We start from the raw sequence: 24,309 nt of genomic DNA, 5'->3' as shown, positions 1-24,309 counted from the left end.
GTTGGCATCGGATACAGCTTTACCATTCCGTGTAATGAGCGCAGCGATCTCCCCAGCTGTGTATTGTGCTTCCTAGAATACCCCCCTCCCCTCCCCATCTCCTGTGCTGTATTTTTCTGCGTTGTTGCAGTAAATTGTCTTGTTGTACTTTGCTGTGTACTTCCTCCTCCAGGGTCACTCACCCCATGTTACGTTCGTCATCCCTGCGGGCATTATTAAATCTGCTACAAGTCCATTACCTGCTCTGTAAGTTTATCTCCGACATCTCCCTAGAACTTCTAGAAGAGAAAAAAAAAAGTTCCAATTTTAGAACCGGAACATTCTGTGATCTTGGACAGGAGCATGGTGCTCTGGGAAATTGGATTGCGCTATTTAGCGAACAATCAAACTTGGAACGAAGCAGATTTTTTCTTTTTACTGTGCCTTTGAGGGGCAGCTATAAAGGGTGGGTTGTTCTGTCAACCTGGCATGGACTTCTAAAGTCCGCTGATGGCACTAAAACTTTGGGAGATGCAGAAAAAAGAGGTTTTTTTTTTTTCTGGTCTCAGAAAATAAAAATGGCAGTTAAGACCATGCAGAATCATAAAACGAGGCTTATTCTACAGGATGGATCAATCTCCAGCCTTCCCTTCAGTCTTGCACAGTTGTGGAGGTTCCTCTCCTATGCTGAAATTGCTTACTCTGATTTCACCGCACACTGTGCGCTTCTCACATGTGCATTAGAAGCTGCAGCAAATGAGGCTGCCTTGTTTCCTGGCTAGACAATCTACAGCACCATCTGGCCATTTTTTCCCCAGCCTGACTGTCACTTGCCCATCCTTTTCATTCATTGGACATTTGTTCTTCAATCATGCAGGATCAGCATCACATCTGGATGTTAACTAGGGTGGTTTGCTTGCAAACATAACCTTCCTAGGAGCAGCCATTTCTCCAAACTGACTTCCACCCGTCAAGGCATTTTAATATTTGCATAACTCATCTCTCATTGCTTGCATCAGGACTGAGGGCTCTCTAGAGGAGTACTGAAGCAGGGTGCTGTGATGTTTTCAGGAAGCTATGTCCACCACCCTCTGGCCCCTCCCACCAGACATGGTCTTGCCTGCATTGTGTTGGGAGGCAGAGAGACCTAGTATTGACATTACTGGGTCTAAAATAAGGTATGTAATGAAAATAGAATGGTTTTATTTGTGGCAGGAAAGACAAAATAAAAGCATATTAAACTTCAGCTTCATTTGTTCCCCTCCCCCATAAAAAATCTTTATTAATAGTTCATAAATGTTGGATACACATCCATTGAGGCAAAACAACCTCCCCTAAAAGTTGATTTTTAACATGGTATAATAATTTCTAAAGTAATTTTTAGTGTTTGTAAGTCTGCAGTTTTCATTAAAGTGTTACTAAACCCAGGGTCCTACATTCACTATTTCTGTCCTCCCACAGTACACAGAACATGTAAATGCAATTATATTAGAAAATATAAACTGCTAAATAACATTTTTCATCAGCAGTTAGAGCAGTCTTGTGACTTCTATCAGTGTCCAGCAAAGCACTGGTTAAAGCTTGTAGGAGGAATCTTCATTCTCCCATGATTGTCCTATGAGGCTGTAGGAACCCTGACCCTCTGTCTGGACAGCACTGATTGGCCCTGTGCTGATCACAAGCACTCTCCTAAGAAAGAAAAACTCTAGCAATCCATACAAAACTGAGCATGTGCAGCTTGCCTCCAAGGCTCTGGAGCTCAGGAAATGGATTGGGGGCAGTAGAAGAAGGGGAGGATCAGGGAAGACAGGATCAAACTGCCTTTTTACACAATGGGGAGGATTAACCCCTTAGGTTCCACAGTGAGTATAACAAGCATGCTTTATACAGACTGATTTTACTGTTGTGGGTTTAGTAACAATTTAAAACAATTCCTGGTGATCCTGCCATGAAGATCCTTGTTTAGGGACTTCCTGCTATGGGGTGCCAACATTTGGTCCCTGTCAGCAGAGGGATGGTGGGTACACCTCATAATGGGCGCAGCAGCTGGCAGACCCAGGAACTCCATGCAGGGATGATAGGAATCTATCATAATGGGAACTACAGGTGTACAGAGTCAGGAACTCGGCATAGGGATTGTGGGCGCCCCTCATAATGGGCACAGCAGGAGTGGAGAGCCAGGAACTCATCACAGAGATCTCACTAATAGTGGTCCTGACTGACAGAAAAGGTTTAACTTGCCAGCATCCACTGAAATATCTGTTTTGGCTGGTGTGACCCTAATAATCCAGAAAAAGACACATTTTTTTTTTTAAAGTCAGAGTGAACACTCGCCATAATATGCACCACACACGAAACACGAAAGCTGTAGATGACGCCGTGTGCAAAGCTATTAGCTAATGAAAGGAGGGAGGTGAAGGTCACTGTGAGCCGCCTTCTCTATACTACTGTAATGATAATGTATAATGTGTATGAATATAACTGGATTATCTGGATGGTATGGTGCCTCTCACACACGCAGCTCCTCTGCCTTAATTATATTTCCATTTAAGTGCTTTATAGAGGTAACCAGCAAACCCATATCAGCGAAGAGAGGAGACTTGGCATACCACCTACCGAGGATCTCTGCTAGTTTTGACGTTGTATTAATGACACAGCAAACGCAAATATACACTACTCAAAAAAATTAAATGAACACTTTTTAATCAGAGTCTAGCATTAAGTCAATTAAACTCCTGGGATATTGATCTGGTTAGTTAAGTAGCAGAGGGGTTTGTTAATCAGTTTCAGCTGCTTTGGTGTTAATGAAATTAACAACAGGTGCACTAAATGGGCAACAATGAGACGACCCCCAAAACAGGAATGGTTTTACAGGTGGAGGCCACTGACATTTTTTTTCCCTACTCATCTTTTCTGGCTGTTTTTCACTAGTTTTGCATTTGGCTATGGTCAGTGTCGCTACTGGTAGCATGAGGAGATACCTGGACCCTACAGAGGTTGTACAGGCAAACCAACTCCTCCAGGATAGCACATCAATACGTACCATTGCCAGAAGGTTTGCTGTGTCTCCCAGCACAATCTCAAGAGCATGGAGGAGATTCCAAGAGACCGGCAGTTACTCTAGGGGAGCTGGACAGTGTCATAGAAGGTCTTTAACACATCAGCAAGACTGGTATCTGCTCCTTTGTTCAAGGAGGAACAGGATAAGCACGGCCAGAGCCCTACAACATGACCTCCTGCAGGCCACTGGTGTGAATGTCTATGACTAAATAATCAGAAACAGACTTCATGAGGGTGGCCTGAGGGCCCGATGTCCTCTAGTGGGCCCTGTGCTCACTGCCCGGCACCATAGAGCTTGATTGGCATTTGCCACTGAACACCAAAATTGGCAGGTCCACCACTGGTGTCCTGGGCTTTTCACAGATGAGAGCAGGTTCATCCTGAGCACATGTGACAGACGTGAAAGGGTCTGGAGAAGCCATGGAGAATGTTATGCTGCCTGTAACATCGTTCAGCATGACCGTTTTGTTGGTAGGTCAGTGTTGGTCTGGGGAGGCATATCCATGGAGGGACGCACAGACCTCTACAGACTAGACAGTGGCACCCTGACTGCCATTAGGTATCGGTATGAAATCCTTTGACCCATTGTCAGACCCTACGCTGGTGCAGTGGGTCCTGGGTTCCTCCAGGTGCACGACAATGCCCGGCCTCATGTGGCGAGAGTATGCAGGCAGTTCCTGGAGGATGAAGGAATTGATACCATTGATTGGCTTCCATGCTTGCCTGACCTAAATCCAATAGAACACCTCTAGGATATCATGTTTCGGTCCATGCGACACCACCAGGTTGCACCTCAGACTGTCCAGGAGCTCAGTGATGCCATGGTCCAGATCTGGGAGGAAATACGCCAGGACACCATCCATCATCTCATTAGGAGCCTCCCTCGACGTTGTCAGGAACGTATACAAGCACCTGGGGGCCATACAAACTACTGAGGACCATTTTGAGTTGCTGCAATGAAATGGACTAGTCTGCTGCATCATTTTTTCACTTTGATTTTCAGGGTGTCTTTGAATTCAGTCCTCTGTAGGTTGATGCATTTAATTTCCTCCTTCAAAAGATGGGGCATACTTACGTTCCTAACACATTACCCAATCCATATCAGTATAGATATCCAGCATGAGATTTTTCCCCATTGAGATCTAATGTGTTTTCAAAGTGTTCCTTTAATTTTTTTGAGCAGTGTACTTTGCAGTATGTGAAAGTGCTGTACAGTACACAGGCTGCTGTGTAAAGGATCCTTATGTGTACTGAACACTAAAGAGAGAATATAATGTACATTTATATGTATAGCGAAAGGTAATTCTGCCTTCTGCTGTCTGTATTCCATTGGGAAGATTTTCCTTCATTTCCTGTTCTGAAAATATAACAGTAAGTGCAAGTAAATACTCTGCTTGATGTAACTGCAAGATTTCTCTCTATTCCAAATTTGGGTGACAACTCTTTTGGATTTTTCCATCGCTTTCAATCTCAGTGACAAGGGTCACTGGGACAAACGGAGAGAGCAATTCTCCCCAGCAGGACTTGGACAACAATAAAAACATGTCAGGAGTTCTAATCCTTCTACACTTCATCAAACCCTTAATGCTGAAGATTCTCCATTTCCCCCTCATCAACATTCTAATTACGTTTTTAAATAAAGCCTTTCTTTTTATCACATACCTTATTTTAGATTTTTGATGTCATTACCGGGTCTCTGCACCTCCCTATACAATATAGGCAGATCATGGCTGGTAGGAGAGACCATCAAGAGCACTGTACATAGCTTACTGAAACCATCACAGAACCTGCTTCAGTACTCCTCTGAAGACCTTTCAGCCCTGATGCAAGCAGTAGGCTGGCTCTTAGAAGGATTTATGTAAATATGAAAATGCCTTGATGGGTGAATGTCATTCTGGAGGAGTGGGCGTACCTAGACAGGCTGTATTTGCATGCAGATCACCTATGTGTGATGCTGAGCCTCCATAATTGACAAACCTGAAATCCAATGTATGAAAGGGTTGGGCCAGGGACAATCAGACTGGGGAAGAAAGGGCCAGAAGATGCTGGACATCCTCCAAATAGGACATAAGGTGGGCTCTGTCTGATGTGCAGCAGCTTCTAATGCACACTGGGAAAAGCTTACAGTGTGCAGTAAAATCAGAGTAAGTCATTTCAGTACAAAAGAGGACCCTGTACAACTGTGTAAGACTGAAGGGAAGGCTGTAGTTCAGAATTTTAAAAGAATGATTTGGGCTTTAGATACTGTATGCTGTGAAATGAATCTAAATAGCAGGAGATTAGATCAAATACACTCCTCCTACTAGAGTGATATACTAACTCTAACCCATAGCTGGCTGTGTTTCTATATACCTTTTTTGCACCTATCAAACGTGGCAGCACAATAAACGTTTTTCATTTATATCATTCCAAAATTCTGCTTTGATAAGTCCATGGCATTGCGTTTGGTTCTGATATGTTTTCTGTCTTCTCTTTGCAGTCAGCCCCAATCAGAATGCCCGGCCTTGTAAGCTGCCCTGCTCCCTAAGAACCTCATGCTCCAACTGCACCAGCAACGGCATGGAGTGTATGTGGTGCAGCAACACCCGGCGCTGCGTGGACTCCAATGCGTACATCATCTCCTTCCCTTATGGCCAGTGCCTGGAATGGCAGACCAACACATGTTCCCGTAAGTAGTGTCTTCTGCTGTTAATTGTAAACCAAACAACCAAGGATTCAAAATGAACGTGGACTGCCCTTGTCCCCGAGAGGTTTTATTTAAAAATGTCATTAGCATATATCATGTAAACAATATAAATAAAATATACATAGCATCCACATAGATTCCATAATAATATATATACATACTGTATTCCGACTAAATCCAAGAAGCACAAATAACTTGCTGATCAACATTTTCCAGATATTTTAAGTCCTGGGATTGCACATTGTGGAGTTATTGATGCTTCTTAGCATTTCCTCTTCTGAATGAATTGGTCTCCATTAGATGAGCAGTGGTGGAGTCAGATTTGTTGGAGGTAGATCAATGGGAAGGCTGAAAATGACAGCTATGTAGGAGGATGTCCTAAGGCAAGCCATAGATGATGCGATTTTCTTTCCTGCAACCATGGGCATGTGTGTGTAGTTGTTTGTTTGGACTATAGCTTTGAGGTACACTCTAATGTGATATCGTTTTGAAAGAGCTAAAGAAGATTGTTCAATTAGATTGTAACATGTATGGTCAGCCTAAAAAAGACAGCAGAGAGTCAGATCACGCAATGCACATTTGTGTGTCATTAATTTTTAATGGAACCCTCAAACACGGTGCAAATGTGCCATGTCATAGAATGCCTGGTGTCGGTAGCAGAACTCAGATTGATGGACCCACAGTACAAGAGAGTGGGGAAATCTATACCTTCTTCTTGTTTCTGGTCACATGATGAAGCATCACATGATAGCATTGCATCAAAGCCTGTAATATAGTTTCTCAGTGTGCTCTGTGGTACCCCAAGCAGAATTCTGAAGAAACTGAGGAAGAGGTAAGGAGAAAGGGGTGCTGATCTGAGGTCTGAAGGGATTAGAGGAGAGCTGATCTAAGGTCTCTAGGGATTAGACGGCTGATCAGGAGTCTGACAGGGATAAGGGGGGAATCTGAGGTCTAAAGGGCTTAGAGAGGGGAGTGTTATTTGAGGTATGAAAAGGTTAAAGAAGATGGAAGGGACTGAACTGCCGTCTGAAGAAAGTCTAAAACGGGTGTTGATATGAGGTCGGAAGGGTTTAAAGGTGAAAGGGTGGAGTAGCAGATCTGAGATTGGAAGGAATTAAAGTGGATGTAAACCCTCACATATACCCAATGATGTGACTGGCCTCAGCTGATACATACAGTAGTGATGAAAGAAATCCTCCTACATAAGTTGTACCAGTTTATTGATAGCCATCTGCCCCCTACATCTATTCAAAGTGCAGAATTTACACAGCATCTCTCAGCACAAAAAGCAGGGGGTGGGGAGCTGAAGTTACACTCAGTGAGGAGAGGAGTGATTGGAGTGATTGGAGGGCAGGGACACTCCCCTTCACACAGCACACAGGAACAGAGCTAAGTTTGCAATCACTGGCTGTGTGCTTGAGCTCCCTCCCCTCTCACTATTTTTCCCTTGGTGTCAGTAAAACTCTCAGAGGAACAAGGCAGCAAATATAAATGACACTTAGGGCTCTAGACTGAGACAAGTACACCTATAGAGGGGATATGCTTTGTTCATATTTTAGGTATGTGGTTTACAACCACTTTGAAAGGGAGCTTCAGTCTCCCTGACAGTCAGTTGCTGGCTTTTAATAAACGGCCATTCACCTGTCCCACTATTCAGTGATGTGCTCAGCCCAGCCATTTTCACCTCCAATCTCCTGTTTTCGGCTCCAGCATCTTAACTGTGAGCACCTGGCTATAACAGCTTGTGGGTTCACAGCTGGTGCCCACTGCGCATGTGTGAGTTGTGCTGTGCACTGTAAATGGTCCTGCAGTCTTTTGGGACCTGACATGTGTCCCAGAAGACTCTGTGGGGGAGCTTGGGAGAACTTCCGATTGCGGGTAACTGTCCAAATTGTGTACCTGCCCCCCCCCCCCAATAGTGCCATTACTGAAAGATGAGTGGGGGGTGGAGGCCTTAAAGCAGAACTTCCTCTTTTGGTTGAAGCTTTAGGGAAGAAGGAAGTTTCTGATCTGAGGTTTGCTGGTACACACACAAGTAATGGGAAGACATTTTTTTTCCCCACAGACACTGATGGGAGGGCATTTTTTTCTCCCACTGATGGTGGGCCTTTTCTTTCTTACACGAACTGACATTTTTTTTTCTGTTTCAATATTTTTATTAAGAAAGTTTTTTTGTTTTAAGAATACAACAAGCTCAAGATACGCCCATGCAGGGGCAGAGCAGAACAATAACACATAAACAGATACATCCTGCTGACTTGTATTAGCCAAATAACGAAATGTCCAATGACATCAAGGAGGGACGGCAAAAAGCCGAACCAAATAATAGCAGCAGTAATCCAACATATTATTGGAAAAAGAAGAGTAAAGAAAAAAGGTTAAAAGAAAGGAAAAATAAAATAAAATGACAAAAAAAAAATAGGAATCAGAATGAAAACATGGAAGAAAGGGAAACTAGAGGAATCACGGATTCAGGGCTAGCACAGGCAGCGACTATAAGAGGCCATAACTAGTAGGAGGCAGGGATGGCAAGGAATAACGTATCCAAGGTTCCCAATCCTTAAGGAATCTTGGATGAGAATCATGAAGAATGCTAGACATCTGTTCATTGAACAACATAGCATTCATCCGGGTGTTCACTCCCTGAAAGACAACTGAAGGGGTTCTCCAAGCTTGAGCTATAGCACGTTTGGCCGAAATAAATAGGTAGGATGCCAATTTCTGCTGAGATCGAGACAGACCAAAAATTGGGCAGTGCAGGAGGGCCACCCTTGCATCCCTACGGACCATAATATGAAATAGCGTTTGTAGTAAACCAAAATCCCTAGACCAGAAGCCTATCAATCGCGGGCACGACCAGTGACAATTTTTTTTAGTAGTTGACTCCACTGATTATTTTTTATTTCACTGACCAATCATGCCAGGTGTTTTTTTTTTTCTCCTGTTGACCTATGACACTGGGCCCTTTTCTACCCTCTGATCAATGTTGCTAGAAATTTTTTTTTCCACAGACCACCAATGCCAGGGTGTTTTTGCTTTTTTTTTTTTTTTTTTTTTTTTTTTTTTACTGGACAGAATAGTAAGGGGCACTGTGTTACATAAACCTTGTCAATGAAGGGCAAAATGTGAGTATCTTTGTAAATGGGCCCTCCCTATGTTAAGCCTGTAAATGCTCCCCTGCAGCTCCTACCTTCCCTACAACAGCATGGGAAGGCTTCTCTTCAGTTTTAATATTGATCATTTAGGGGTAAAGCTATTCCACATACAGTCAGGTCCATAAATATTGGGACATCGACACAATTCTAACATTTTTGGCTCTATACACCACCACAATGGATTTGAAATGAAACGAACAAGATGTGCTTTAACTGCAGACTGTCAGCTTTAATTTGAGGGCATTTACATCCAAATCAGGTGAACGGTGTAGGAATTACAACAGTTTGCATATGTGCCTCCCACTTATTAAGGAACCAAAAGTAATGGGACAGAATAATAATCATAAATCAAACTTTCACTTTTTAATACTTGGTTGCAAATCCTTTGCAGTCAATGACAGCCTGAAGTCTGGAACGCATAGACATCACCAGACGCTGGGTTTCATCCCTGGTGATGCTCTGCCAGGCCTCTACTGCAACTGTCTTCAGTTCCTGCTTGTTCTTGGGGCATTTTCCCTTCAGTTTTGTCTTCAGCAAGTGAAATGCATGCTCAATCAGATTCAGGTCAGGTGATTGACTTGGCCATTGCAGAACATTCCACTTCTTTCCCTTAAAAAACTCTTTGGTTGCTTTTGCAGTCTGCTTTGGGTCATTGTCCATCTGCACTGTGAAGCGGCGTCCAATGAGTTGTGAAGCATTTGGCTGAATATGAGCAGATAATATTGCCTGAAACACTTCAGAATTCATCCTGCTGCTTTTGTCAGCAGTCACATCATCAATAAATACAAGAGAACCAGTTCCATTGGCAGCCATACATGCCCACGTCATGACACTACCACCACCATGCTTCACTGATGAGGTGGTATGCTTAGGATCATGAGCAATTCCTTTCCTTCTCCATACTCTTCTCTTCCCATCACTCTGGTACAAGTTGATCTTGGTCTCATCTGTCCATAGGATGTTGTTCCAGAACTTTGAAGGCTTTTTTAGATGTCGTTTGGCAAACTCTAATCTGGCCTTCCTGTTTTTGAGGCTCACCAATGGTTTACATCTTGTGGTGAACCCTCTGTATTCACTCTGGTGAAGTCTTCTCTTGATTGTTGACTTTGACACACATACACCTACCTCCTGGAGAGTGTTCTTGATCTGGCCAACTGTTGTGAAGGGTGTTTTCTTCACCAGGGAAAGAATTCTTCGGTCATCCACCACAATTGTTTTCTGTGGTCTTCCGGGTCTTTTGGTGTTGCTGAGCTCACCGGTGCGTTCCTTTTTTTTTAAGAATGTTCCAAACAGTTGTTTTGGCCACGCCTAATGTTTTTGCTATCTCTCTGATGGGTTTGTTTTGTTTTTTCAGCCTAATGATGGCTTGCTTCACTGATAGTGACAGCTCTTTGGATCTCATCTTGAGAGTTGACAGCAACAGATTACAAATGCAAATAGCACACTTGAAATGAACTCTGGACCTTTTATCTGCTCATTGTAATTGGGATAATGAGGGAATAACACACACCTGGCCATGGAACGGCTGAGAAGCCAATTGTCCCATTACTTTTGGTCCCTTAATAAGTGGGAGGCACATATGCAAACTGTTGTAATTCCTACACCGTTCACCTGATTTGGATGTAAATACCCTCAAATTAAAGCTGACAGTCTGCAGTTAAAGCACATCTTGTTCGTTTCATTTCAAATCCATTGTGGTGGTGTATAGAACCAAAAATGTATAGAATTGTGTCAATGTCCCAATATTTATGGACCTGACTGTACATTTGATACAAATCCATACTACTTTCCCTTACAGAGAATATGGGGATGTTGGGTGACAATGCCATGGCAGGAAAGGAAGTACATGGTCTAAATGTCTCCTGGCCAGCCTCCCGAATCTAGTAATTATGTGAAGCTCTTCAGCCAGTTGTATAGCACAGATATTGGTGGTGATTACAGACAGATGGGAAACGGACCGAAGGGGTCTGCAAACAAATAGGAACAAACCGGTTCTTGGCAAGTGTCAGGGTGACATTTGATGGTGGGGAAGTGAATGGGATTACAAGTAAATGAATAAATTGTAGAATCACTTCTATAGAATGGCGCAGAGTGCTTGCTGGAGGTCGCGAGTAACCACGCTCACTGAACGCCACAGACAATGCTGCATGTTACAATTATATTTACTACCTGATAACCCCGCAACACGTCCTTGCTGAGGCCGCCGGTCTTTCTCCTCAAACACAATGCTTTATGCTCGGTTCCATCCATAATAATTACAGCATTTGTATTCACACAGTACCTGCATATCCGCTGTAACAAAAGCACTGGCATTTAATTCACTTTTCATTCAGCGCTGTCTGATGAAAAAAATGCATATTTTTATTAAATAATCCTAATGAAATTTGCAGGCTGTCCGTACGGCGCTGCACAGACAGGGCTCTCAGCAAGATTTTTATTGTCAGGATTAGACGCGATTTCCATACTTTAGCAGACTCTAGAAAGAGAAGATTTAAAGCAGTAAACCATATTTAGCGCCTTATTTCTCATGTTCCTCATACACTCCAAAATAACTCGGCTGTCCTTCAAGTCCTTTTCTATGTCCTCCCAAACTCTTGGCTGTCGATGTTCAACTTTTCAAAGTTAGAAAACAAGATTTCATGTTGATTGTAGTAGTAAAAAGTGATAAAAATATGGAACATTTCTTCACTCCAGCGCACACACACACCTCTGTTTTGTGCATAGTGCTCCATACCAGAGCTTCACCAAGGATCAGAATAGCAGAGTGAGCAGATCTTTCTGGAACTGTCATCCTAAAATTCTATGTATGAGTGAATTTAGAATTGAAGCACCACTCCGTAACATTCAGGTCTAAATACCAGTTTATTCCAATGATAACTTGTTTGCAAATGCAGTGTGTTTCCTGGGTTGTAAGGTACCCTGCATAGTTAACCTGTCTGCCGGTGACCTTTGCTGTCTGCATCCAGTTCTCTCTCCAGACAACGGGAGTCTCTCCTTCCTGCACTGGCTTGCACTGCAATTGCCAGGCAACAGGACATGGCCCCACTCTTCTTTTTCCAGCTGATGTCTTGGTTGGTGGGCAGCCTTAAAACTCCTCCCAACACTATTTGTGGCTGCCTTGTTGGCTGCCTGTCAACCTCTTGGCACACATCAGCTCTGGGATTGGCCCCTGGTGAAGGAAACGTCTTATTTGAAACTCATCAGCCTATGCCTCTGTGCTTAGTGTGATAGTGTTTCCTGCTGACCAAGTGCACCTGCTTTGTTGCCAACTTTTCTTAGATTCTACTGTCTGCTGCCTGCCATGACCTTTTAGATTCATGGATACCTCTTCTATCTGCTGCCTGCCTTGTCCTTTTCTGCATCTGCCACATTCCCTGACCTTTGTTACATCTACAGATATCTCTGCTGTCTGGCACCTGCCCTGACCTTTGCTATGTCCACAGAGACCTCCACTATCTGTCATCTGCCCTTACCTTTGTTATGTTCACAAACATTTATGCTATCTGGTGGCTTCCCTGTACTTGCTACGTCCACAGATACCTCTACTATCTGCCACTTGCCCTGACCTTTACTATGTCCATGGATACCTCTAGTGTCTGCTGCTGGCCCTGACCTTTGCTACGTTCATGGACACCTCTACTGTCTGTCATCTACCCTGATATTTGCTGCATCCATGGATACCCATATTTTCTGTCTTCTTCCCTAACCTTTGCTATGTTCACTGATACTTCTACTATTTGATGCCTGCCTTGAACTTTGCTGCGTCCTCAGATACCTCTGCTGTCTGCCTTGACTTATGCTACATCCACAGATACCTCTACTGTCTGCCATCTGCCCTGACCTTTGCTCTGTCCACAGATATCTTTTGTCTGCTGCTTGCTCTGACCTTTGCTGTGTTAACAGATACCTCTACTGTCTGCCTTGACCTTTGTTACGTTCATGGATACCTGTACTGCCTGCCACCTTTATTGACCTTTGCTATGTTCATGGATACCTCTACTATATGCTGCCTACCCTGACCTTTGCTATGTCCACAGGTGCCTCTACTATCTGCCACCTGCCCTGAACTTTACTGTGCCCACAGATACCTTTACTGTCTGTCTTGACCTCTGCTATGTCGACAGATACCTCTACTGTCTGCCACCTGCCCTGACCTTTGCTACATCCACAGATATCTTTATGGTCTGCAACTTTCCCTGGCTTTTGCTATGCCCACAAACTACGCCCGCTATCTGCCACCTGTCCTCACTTGACCGGAGTGCCCCCATCTTGTTTGTTTCATTGCTAAAGTGCATCTCCCGTTTTCTGTCCTGGCTCTTCTTGTGACATTCTGCAGCTTGACTTTATAGTTTTATTTATTTCAGGTACTTATATAGCGCCATCAATTTACACAGCACTTTACATATATATTGTACATTCACATCAGTCCCCAACGCTCAAGGGGCGTACAATCTAAGGTCCCTAACTCACATTCATACATACACATACTAGGGACAATTTAGACAGGAGCCAATTCACCTACAGCATGTCTTTGGAGTGTGGGAGGAAACTGGAGTACCCAGAGGAAACCCACGCAGGCACAGGGAGAACATGCAAACTCCAGGCAGGTGGTGTCGAGGTTGGGATTCGAACCAACAACCCTAGTACTGCCAGGCGGAAGTGCTAACCATTTAGCTACTGTGCTGCCCCAGTTTTGCATATTAAGTCCTGAGGAGCAACCTAGTAATGGTAGTCCAGCTTGCCTTAAGGGAAAAGGTGCTGCTAAAGGTGAAGCTAAACTCGTCCAATATTTACTCTGGCTAAAGTGTCTGCATTTTGACCTTTCAAGGGGCTGAAAATCCATCTGTTTTGTTAGAGTTTAAGGAAGTGAAGCCAGTGGCTCCGTGTCTATGGACTCATTGCTCAATATGTAGTTTGATGTTATTGAAGTGAAATGAGTTTGCACAGCATTTGTCTTCAGCTAGTTCAATCAATTACAGCCCCCCAATATGCATGACTTTGCAAGCAATCTATTATTGGAATAAGCTTGTATTTGACTTGAATACCACTGTATGGAATTTCAGTTCTGAATTCACTCACCCCTATCACAACCCAAGGTAATCATGGAAGCTCTTCGGTGTGCAGAAGCCACCATCTCAATATTCAGATTCTCTGTATATACACTATTGCCACATTATTGGAGGACAACAATTACAAAAATCAAAAAGAAGCATATAAAGAAACCTCAGGGTTTCAACACTTTTTATTCTGAAAATATAACTTGACACTAATATTTATTGTGCAATCATGTGGCATTTTTTTGCTGAAGGTGTATTTAAAAGTTGAAGCAAAAATACTTCATGTAGCATCTTATGACAGAGCTTTTAAGATATCTAAATATAGTAAAAGTAAAATAAATAAATGTATACACACACACACTATATTGCCAAAAGTATTGGGACGCCTTCCTTTACATGCACATCAACTTTAATGGCATCCCAGTCTTAGTCCGTTCAATATTGAGTTGGCCCACCCTTTGAAGCTATAACGGCTTCAACTCTTCTGGGAAGGCCGTCCACAAGGTTTAGGAGTGTGTTTATGGGAATGCTTAACTATTCTTCCAGTAGCTCATTTGTGAGGTCAGGCACTGATGTCAGACAAAAAGGTCTGGCTTGCAGTCTCCACTCTAATTCTTCCCAAAGGTGTTCTATTGAGGTCAGGACTCTGTGCAGGCCAGTGAAGTTCCTCCACCCCAAACTTGCTCATCCATGTCTTTATGGACCTTGCTTTGTGCACTGGTGTGCAGTCATGTTGGAACAGGAAGTGGCCATCCCCAAATTGTTCCCAAAAAGTTGGGAGCATGAAATTGTCCAAAATGTCTTGGTATGCTGACACCTTAAGAATTCCCTTCACTGGAACTAAGGGGCCAAGGCCAACCCCTGAAAAACAGCCCCATACCATACTCCCACCTCCACCAAACTTTACACTTGGCACAATGCAGTCAGGCAAGTACCATTCTCCTGGTAACCTCCAAACCCAGACTCGTCCATCGGATTGCCAGACGGAGAAGCGTGATTCATCACTACAGAGAACACATCTCTACTGCTGTAGAGTCCAGTGGTGGCGTGCTTTACACCACTACATCTGACACTTTGCATTGCACTTGGTGATGTAAGGCTTGGATGCAGCTGCTTGGCCATGGAAACCCATTCCATGAAGCTCTCTACACACTGTTGTTGTGCTAATCTAAAGGCCACTCAAAGTTTGGAGGTCTTTAGCTATTGACTCTGCAGACAGTTGGCAACTTCTGCACACTGTGCGCTTCAGCATGTGCTGACCCCGCTCTGTCATTTTCTGAAGCCTAGCACACTGTGGCTGAGTTGCTGTTGTTCCCACTTTGTTATATTCCCACTAACAGTTGACTGTGGAATATTTTGTAGCATGGACATTTCACGGATGACTTATTGCACAGGTGGCAACCTATCACGGTACCACGCTTGAATTAATTGAGCTCCTGAAAGCGACCCATTCTTTCACAAATGTTTGTAGAAGCAGTCTGCATGCCTAGGTGCTTGATTTTATGGAGGTGATTGGAATGATTTGGAGGGGTGTCCCAATACTTTTGGCGAGAGAGAGAATGAGAGAGAGAACACAGTTTTCAGTTCTGTGATGCAAATAAACAAATTGACTGACTTCCTAAAGCATACAATTTGTGGTGTCTGCCTTATTTAATGTGAGATTCACGATATGGGCAAAGTTTGTGGACGTCTGATCATTGCATCTATATGAGCTTTTTGGACATCCCTTTCCAAAATCCTAGCCATTAATAAGAAGTTGCTACCATCCCCCTTTATGGCTATAACAGCCTCCATTCTTCTGGGAAGACTTTACGCTACACACGATGTTGGAGTATATCTGTGGGAATGTGTAATGTCAGGGACCGATGTTGGATGAGAAGACCCGGCTCATAATCAGATTTTCAGTTCATTCCAAAGGTGTTAATTAGGGTTGAGGTCAGGGCTCTGTGCAGGACACTTGAGTTCCTCCACACCAAACTGGTCTAGTGATGTCTTCATGGATCTGGCTTTGTACACAGGGACCAATCAAAGTGGAGCAGAAACAGGCCTTCCCCAAGCTGTTCCATTAAGGTTGAAAATATAATTGTCTAAGGGCCTATTCACACCATCCTGATCTGCTGTGGTTTGTGTTAAAGTACATTGTGTTAGGGCAGTCCATTCTAAAGAATGCGCAACAGCCCAAAATCCTACATGCAGATATTTTGCCAGCACACTGCAATGCACGTTAGTATGCTGCACTACACTGCAACGCATGTCTATCAGCAAGGTGTGTTGGGGTGCCATTCAATATGAATGATACCCTTTATAGCACCAAAGCATTTAACGTGTTACTGCAATGTGGTTGTGTGAATGGGCCCTAAAGGTAGCCATACACTTATTGATTTGTGATCAGTCTAGAAACAGGTGATCACAAATACATCATTAGTGATGCAACACATATGTTGTGATCTGTCCGAAATGCTCTGTTGAAAACCACGTAAAAATTGAGCATTAAAGTATACTGTATATGATCCTCTCCTTGTAAAACAACTTGTTCAGTTTAAAATAGAAATGAAAGGAAAAACATCTGTGTATAGATATAAAGAAAAACATTATAAACACTTTTTTTCTTTTTTGTAAGTGATCGCATACTGTCTCTTGGTGCAGGTGCAGAAGAAGCTCAGAGAGGTGGAGAAGGAGAAACAGCAGCACACTGTTCTTCCCAGTAAATGGCTGTGTAGTTGGGGGAGGGGGGGTTAAGATAAGTCTGATCATTGGAGGAGTTCCGAGCACAGCTAGAGAACTGACCACGCTGTGCTCTCCTGCTTAATGTGGTGAGTTTTAATAGGAAAGCAGAGGGACTGGCAGGAACACCAGAGATTACACACAAAGATAGCAATACAAAGAGAACAGGATACGTTTTCATACAAGTATATGGTACTGCAGGCACATATCAGGAATATGAAATGTTGGGTTTAGATATTCTTTAACAGTTTCCTTCACTGGTAACACCTGATCTCAATCCTTTGGAAGGGGGTTCACATACTTTTGGCCATATGTTATCATTATGAGTCAGCGAGAGGGCATGCTGTGACTTTGCCCACCTGATTGGATGATATAAATGCTATAAAGGATGGTTATATATCTTCTACCTGTATATGGCAGTTAAAGCCATGGGAATGCCACAAGTAAAGTTTTTTTTTAATAGAAGTTTTTATTTTCCTTTCTGAATGGTTATATTTTATGGTCAGTTTGGATGCAAATACAGCTTAGCGTAGGGGGCAGGGAATGGATCAGGGAATTGGTAAATTGACTCTTCACTCCAGCCTCATCTCTTGGAAATCCAATATTCTATGCGGCATTGAGATTTACGGCTTTTTACAGGCGGTGATTATGTGCGCTCTAAAATTAAAGACATTAGATGTGGCAGACCTTGGTATCGCACAGCGCGCCTTTGTCATCGCCCAGCTAGAGCCGTAGCGCCTAACGAATTCAGTAATAACAACAATAATATCGGTCCTATAAAGCACCTAATGTCTCGCGGCGGGGTCTCGCTTCGTGGAGGGAGCAGACGCCGGAGCCTTGCACACTGCTGAGAGGTTAGCTTGACCTTGTCGCAAAGGTTTATGGTGGCAGGACGCTGGATTTGTGATCACTCAGACAAATACATCACAGACTGATGCTGGAATAGACCGAAATGAGCCGCAGAGAGTTCAATAGTTGATGTATAAGTTGTGTTTGATAAATTATAAATCACAAACCTTAAAGGGTTCATGGCTGTTCTCTTCATCCTTCTAAACTTAGTAAATCACTGACCTGCAATGGGCAATACAGGGAAAAGCAACAGGGCTACTTTATGTAAACCCTGAATGATATTTAGTTTGTTTTGTGCATTGTGCATCATAAGCAATTGCCATTTTTAGAAAAATTGTTCCATCTAAGTCCTGCTTATCTTCTGCAGCCTCTTAGCAGCCAATTTAGGTCTGCACTCACTGGCCACTTTATTAGGTACTCCTTGCTACTTGGCATGGTCTTCTGCTGCTGTAGCCCATCTGCTTCTAGGTTCTACATGTTGTGTGTTCAGAGATGGTATTCTGCATACCCTGGTTGTAGCGAGGGGTTATTTGAGTTACTGTTGTCTTTCTATCATCTCACACCAGTCTGCCAATTCTCCTCTGACCTCTGACATTAACAAGGCTTTTTCCTCCACACAACTTCTGCTCACTGGATGTTTTCTCTTTTTCAGACCATTCTCTGTAAACCGTAGAGATGGTTATGTGTGAAAATCCCAGTAGATCAGCAGTTTTAGACATACTTAGACCAATCTGTATGGCACCAACAACCATGCCACATTCAACGTCACTTAAATACCACCCTTACAGACAGCTAAAAGGATCATTGGTGTCATGCCGGTGGTGTTGCCCAAAACTATGAAGGCACCATCAGGTGGGAAATCTGTCAGCCACAGCTCAAGGAACCCCTAACAACCTCTGGAGGAACCATAGTTGAGAATGGCTTGCCTGGAGATACTTACTGTGCAGCTGGTTTTCATGTGTTGTTTTCTCGGCATATGAGAGGGACTGTATGGATTTTTACTGCACAAAGATACTTTGTAGACATTATTACAATTGCCTTTAGCACAATGCACAAAAGGCCCCTTCTGTCCGGCTCAGACACGGAGGTAGGTGCGTGTAAATGGACTTGTCTCTTTACACACGCCTTTCAGCATTATTTTATTTATTTCAGGTACTTATATATCGCCATCAACTTTTGCAGCGCTTTACATATATATATTGTACATTCACATCAGTCCCTAACCCTCAAGGGGCGTACAATCTAAGGTCCTTAACTTTACATTCATACATACACATACTAGGGCCAATTTAAACAAGATCCAGTTAACCTACTAGCATGTCTTTGGAGTGTGGCAAGAAACCAGAATACCCGGAGGAAACCCATGCAGGCACAGGGAGAACATGCAAACTCCATGCAGGTGGTGCCATGACTGGGATTCGAACCAACAACCCGAGTACTGCCAGGCGGAAGAGCTAACCATTTAGTCACTGTGCTGCCCAGTAGGAATGCATGGACCTTCCAATCAGGTCTGTCTGGAAAAACTGACAGGCGGACATGATCAGAACGCCTATGTAAAAGGGGTCTAACTCTTTCAGTTGAATCATGTTGTTTTAGTGTTAGTGCCTTAACAAGAACCTTTCATAGCAGGATCCTCCAGTACTATTTTAATGAAACCTGCATATGGGGGGGAATTAAATTGACTTTTCAAAATGCTAGTAGTAGACACCGCAGCTTCTCCAAACCACTTCTTCAGTTACAGTCACTTTTGTCTCTGAGTTTTTAGTGATTTGAGTTTACTTCTGCTTTGGAAAGCTCCTTCTCCAGTAAAATCTATGGAGTATTTCTGGGTTCCTATGCAGGGCAGAAACTAGTGTAGATATTTTCCAGCGATAGAGGAGAGCATTGTTTTCATGAACTGAATCAATAGAATTTATGCACTTTTTCACTTTGTCTATATATATTAGCTTATCTTAATCTTTTCCTATTTCAGCACAAAATTGCTCAGGGTTCCGCACCTGTGCACAGTGCCTAGAGCACCCCGGCTGTGGATGGTGCAACGATCCTTCAAATACAGGAAAGGGACAATGCATTGAAGGCTCATCCAGGGGTCCTATGAAGCCCCAGGGGAGGCACTCCAGTGAGATGGTCCTGGATACTGGCCTGTGTTCCCGGGAGAAGAACTATGAGTGGTCTTTTATACACTGCCCAGGTAAGAGTGACACCCACTTACAGGCCATCCCAACTAAGGGGGTATTACTGCCCTATTGTCACAGCCTCTTGTGTCTTGTTAATATATGAAATCCTAAAATAGAACTTTTTGTCTAAGGTGTTTTATTTTTATTTTCTGAATTTAAATAGTGCTGTCCAGAGAATACTGAGCCAATCACATCAGTCTCTCCGTCAAAGGAGCTTACACTCTAATGTCCTACCAAAGTCACACACTATTATTATTGTAATGCATTTATATAGCTCTGACATATTCTGCAGTGCTGTACAGAGGGCATTAAGCCGGTCAAATAGTCTCTACATAAGAGGAGCTTACACTATAATATCATAATACAGTTACACCTATTATTATTATACATTTATATTGCCTTAACATCTTTCATAATGCAACCCAGAGACCACTGTGCCACCTACATAAGTCTCTTCACCAAAGGAGCCCACACTCTGAATCTCACCTCAATCACACACTATTATTAATATATATTTCTTTCATTTGCTCTGACATTATGCAGTGCTGTACATAGAACACTGAGCTAATCACATCAGCCTCTGCACCATAGGAGCTTTCACTCTAATCCCCCCCCAATGTCACACTAATATTATTATTCATTTATATAGCTCTGACATATTCTGCAGTGCTGTGAACATTAAACCACACACATCAGTCCTGACTAAATGGTACACAATACCCTTAGAATCCTCTCTATACTGATGAAGGATGTTTTTTTACTGTCATCAGGCAGAGCGGATATTGCAGATTGTATCCTGATGAACAGTGGTTGTAGCTGCAGAGTTCATCGGTCAATAATTCTTATATTTCATATTCCTGTTTTCTGCAAATGTATTAAAAAATTGACTGTGTGAAGTGTATTTGCAGTCATAACATTTTGAGAATGTGGATCTCTTGATTTAATCAGACACATTATTTACCACTTGTCAGCCCAGAGGGTACTTCACGGATAAACATAAAAAGGTCATATAATGAGATTAATAAAGTGTAACTAAAAAGAAGATTGTAAGCTAACAGTTACAATACAATAGCAAAGCTTCCATTGCGCATATCTTTATGTATGTGCAGTTTTTGTGCTGTTATTGTTGCACAGTGTAACATTGAGACCCCGTTCACACCATTTGCTGGGACATCCGTTTTCCTAGTATCACTGGTATGATGTGCAGATTTTTTTCTGTTCAGGAATCTGCAATGTGTATGCAAATTTCTGTGCAGAAATAAACTAACGTGACAACAACCTTGTGGTGTGAACAGGGCACATAACTGACATGCCTAAAAACTGATGTCAACATGCATAAAATTTCACTGAAACGCACATGAAACCTGATGTGTAACAGATGTAAACTCATGTGTCTGCAAGCTGGATCCGTGCAGATTTCCCATCAGTTTTCATGTGCGTATGGTGTGAATAAGCCCTAAATTGGAATTAAACCAAAAATCTAATACTCTCTATTGCAGATTACCAATCATAAAATGTGGTGGTTGCATTAGTTTTTTTTTTGTTTTTTTTTAGACTTTTTTCCACTCTGTTTTCAACTGGTGATCTGGCTAATAACACACCTCCTGTATTAGAATGCCCCCACTCTAGATGAAGATACACAGGGGACATCTTTTTTTTTTTTTTAAAGAATATTTATTGGGTTTTCTCAAAACAGAATATTGCAAAGTGGCGAGTACACATATGACATATACAGTGAGGAACAGAAGTATTTGAACACCCTGCGATTTTGCAAGTTCTCCCACTTAGAAATTATGGAGGGGTCTAAAATTCACATTGTAGGTGCATTCCCACTCAGAGACAGAATTAAAAAAAAATTTAAGAAATCACATTGTATGATTTTTAAAGAATTAATTTGTCTTGCACTGCAGAACATAAGTATTTGAACACCTGAGAAGATCCGAGTTAATATTTGGTACAGAAGCCTTTGTTTCCAATTACAGAGGTCAAACATTTCCTGTAGTTCTTGACCAGGTTTGCACTGCAACAGGGATTTTGGCCCACTCCTCCACACAGATCTCCTCTAGAAATAAAAAAAAAAAATAAACGAGGGCAGGAGAACGGGGGCTGGATAGGAGGATAATAGAAGAAAGAGTGCATAAGGGGAGAAGTACTAGAATATGGAAGAAGAAGGGGACTGAAGAGAGAGGGAGAGCAAGAGAACTAAAGGTGTGAGGGGGGGGAAGGGAAAGCAGGTGGAGTAGCTGAAGTTCAAGGTGAGAATTAGGAAGAGCCAAAGACAAGCCAGGGAAAAAGAAGAGGAGGGGAGTATAAAGGAAGAGGGGGTTATTACCCAGGGACCCAGATAAGCTGGAGAGAAATGGAAGAAGGATAGAGTAAAATGTGTATGAGTTGGAGTTGATTTCGAGAGAGTAGTGGCTTGATTGGGAGCAAAGAAGGGGGAGGTCAGTGGCTTCGAGTTTCGCAAGGAGTGGTGTATGGGGAGTGTACAGCTCCAGTTGCCTGGTATAGGTCTATGGTATATGTTATTAGCTAGTGAACGAATGACCCAGTGTTGGAAGGCCTATCGAGGGATCAGGTCAAAGTTGAAGGCAAAGAGAGAAATGGAGTGAAGAGAGAAGTGGAAAGTAGAGAGAGAATATTACACATCGACAGCATATCATAATTAACCAAAATCAGCTGATTATTATGAGAGAAGCACCATTGCAGCAGGAAGGATATGTGAGAGGTTTCGTAGAACGGCTCAAGAGGCTGGGATCCTGGAGAAAAAATGCCTGCTCCTGTGCGGAGAGGGATCCTGTAATGTAGGACTTCCGCTTTCGGCGGTAATGAGTCGCTTTGGAGTTGGTCGGAGAGGTGATTAGGTTAAGCCTGTCAAGGCGTAGTAAGGAGTTAAGAGTTAAGATCTTGTGTTATGTCCGTTAAAGTTGGAGGACAGTTGGAGACCCATTTCCGGAGAATGGCCCTTCTCGCTATCAAGAGACAAATAGATATCCAAGGTTTATTATTTCTGAGAGCTAACAGTTGAGAGGGAGAGGGTCCTGTAGCTGACTGTTCCATGTAGCCGAAGAGGAGAAGTAGCGAATCAATGGTCAATTGGGAGGTAGTGATAAAGGTTATGAAGTTGATCACTTGCTTCCAGAAGGTGGATATAGCAGAGCAGAGCCGAAGTCTGTGGCGTAGCGAAGGTTTGTGGCTACCACAGAGAGGGCAAGTGGACAGAGCCAATCAGTTCTCGAGTAGAGACAGGGCATGTAGGCACAGTGAAGTTGTTGTTCGCGCCAGAATTCGTTGTGGTTGAAGGCGCATGTGGAGTTGAAGCCTGATAGTAGTTGGTCAGCTGTAAAGGCATTGTCAAAGTCTTTGACCCAGGATTTTACAGAGTTATATGCCACGAAGGGTTTCACGTACAGGAGATTCAGAGGCCAAGATATCAATTAATGTCGTACGGAATCTAGTGGATTTAAGTGGCGGAGTTGACAAAGTTCCTTACTTGTAGCATATAAAAAAAATGGTGTGATGGTAGTTCATAGGTTTGTAGGAGGCTGTTAAGAGGCTTTGGGGAACCCATAGAGGTGTCATATAGATGTTGTACCAAAGTTAATTCATGAGCGAACCAGGTTTCATAGGCTGCATAGGATTGTGGGGGGAGAGGAGGGATTATGATGGATAGGAAGGAAAAGAGAGAGCCACGGAGAGACCCCCAATTTACGTTCGACTTCCCGCCATGTAATAAGCGAGTTATGTTTTAGGTGAGGTGGGAGGGAGTTTACATTTGACAGGAGATATCTTTAAATGACAGCATTGTCAGTCTGGAGGAGAGGGGTGTTAGATGTACTAGCAGACTGACATACACTAACAAATTAAAGCCAAACTCCAGCTGACACTTTATAATCAGTTACAGCAAACAGTTGTGTTCCCTTTAGGATAAAGGTTTATATAAAAAAAACAAAAAAGCTATTGTAAGCACCTTTTGTTAGTAGTAAATGGTTTGTCTCAACCCTCTAACTGCTACATCTGTTTTCTGATAAATAAACTTGTCTGGATGGCATCGGGACACTTCCCATTACTTCTGGACTGTGTTTGGTTTAGAAGAATTATTTTAAACTGGCTTGATCACCAGGTAAAAATAAAGGAAGGAGAACCTAAAAAAGAAAACGTATACAGCCATCACGTCTAAGAATTGGTAAGCTGCAATATAATAAATGTTTGCTTTTGGATTTTATACTGCCTTAAAGCTGAACTCTAGTCAACAAGCTAAATACCTGTTAAAGATTTACACAGTCCTGCGATTTACACAGCTCTGCCACACATCACAGTCCTGTCTAGTAGAGCAGAAAACCTGATTTATTTTTGCTGCAGGTCAGGTCTTGACACTTCCCAAGCCTGTGATTGGGCAGTAAGGCTCCATGTACACAGGATGTTTGGAAAACACTTCTGAATGATGGAAACTGACTGCTGGAAAACGTAGATCAAAAAACGTCTGTTTAGCCACGTTTGCATACCGTTTATGCGCATTTATGTGTGTTTGTGTTTAGAAGTGTTTTTTAAAGATAACATCAGGAGACCTTCCAAAATGCCCAGAATGCACTGAAAAACAGTAAAAAATTAACTATTTCAGA

General features: G+C 42.8%; 1 protein-coding gene across 2 annotated transcripts in view; it reads left to right on the top strand.

The window, feature by feature from the left end:
- ATRNL1 (attractin like 1) overlaps window positions 1-24,309 on the top strand; it is an 857,293-nt gene that overhangs the window by 325,066 nt on the left and 507,918 nt on the right. For both annotated transcript variants that reach the window (XM_089653036.1, XM_089653035.1), the window contains exons 17-18: window positions 5,519-5,707; window positions 19,483-19,701. In XM_089653036.1, coding sequence (XP_089509162.1) covers window positions 5,519-5,707; window positions 19,483-19,701 — 408 coding nt within the window. The remainder of the gene's footprint in view (window positions 1-5,518; window positions 5,708-19,482; window positions 19,702-24,309) is intronic.

Source organism: Staurois parvus, unplaced genomic scaffold, assembly GCF_062004578.1.
Source record: "Staurois parvus isolate SC_StPar_1 unplaced genomic scaffold, SC_StPar_1.0 ptg000697l, whole genome shotgun sequence".
NCBI lineage: Eukaryota > Metazoa > Chordata > Amphibia > Anura > Ranidae > Staurois > Staurois parvus.
Note: the sequence above shows the minus strand (reverse complement) of the source record. Positions and strands in the feature narration are given on the sequence as shown.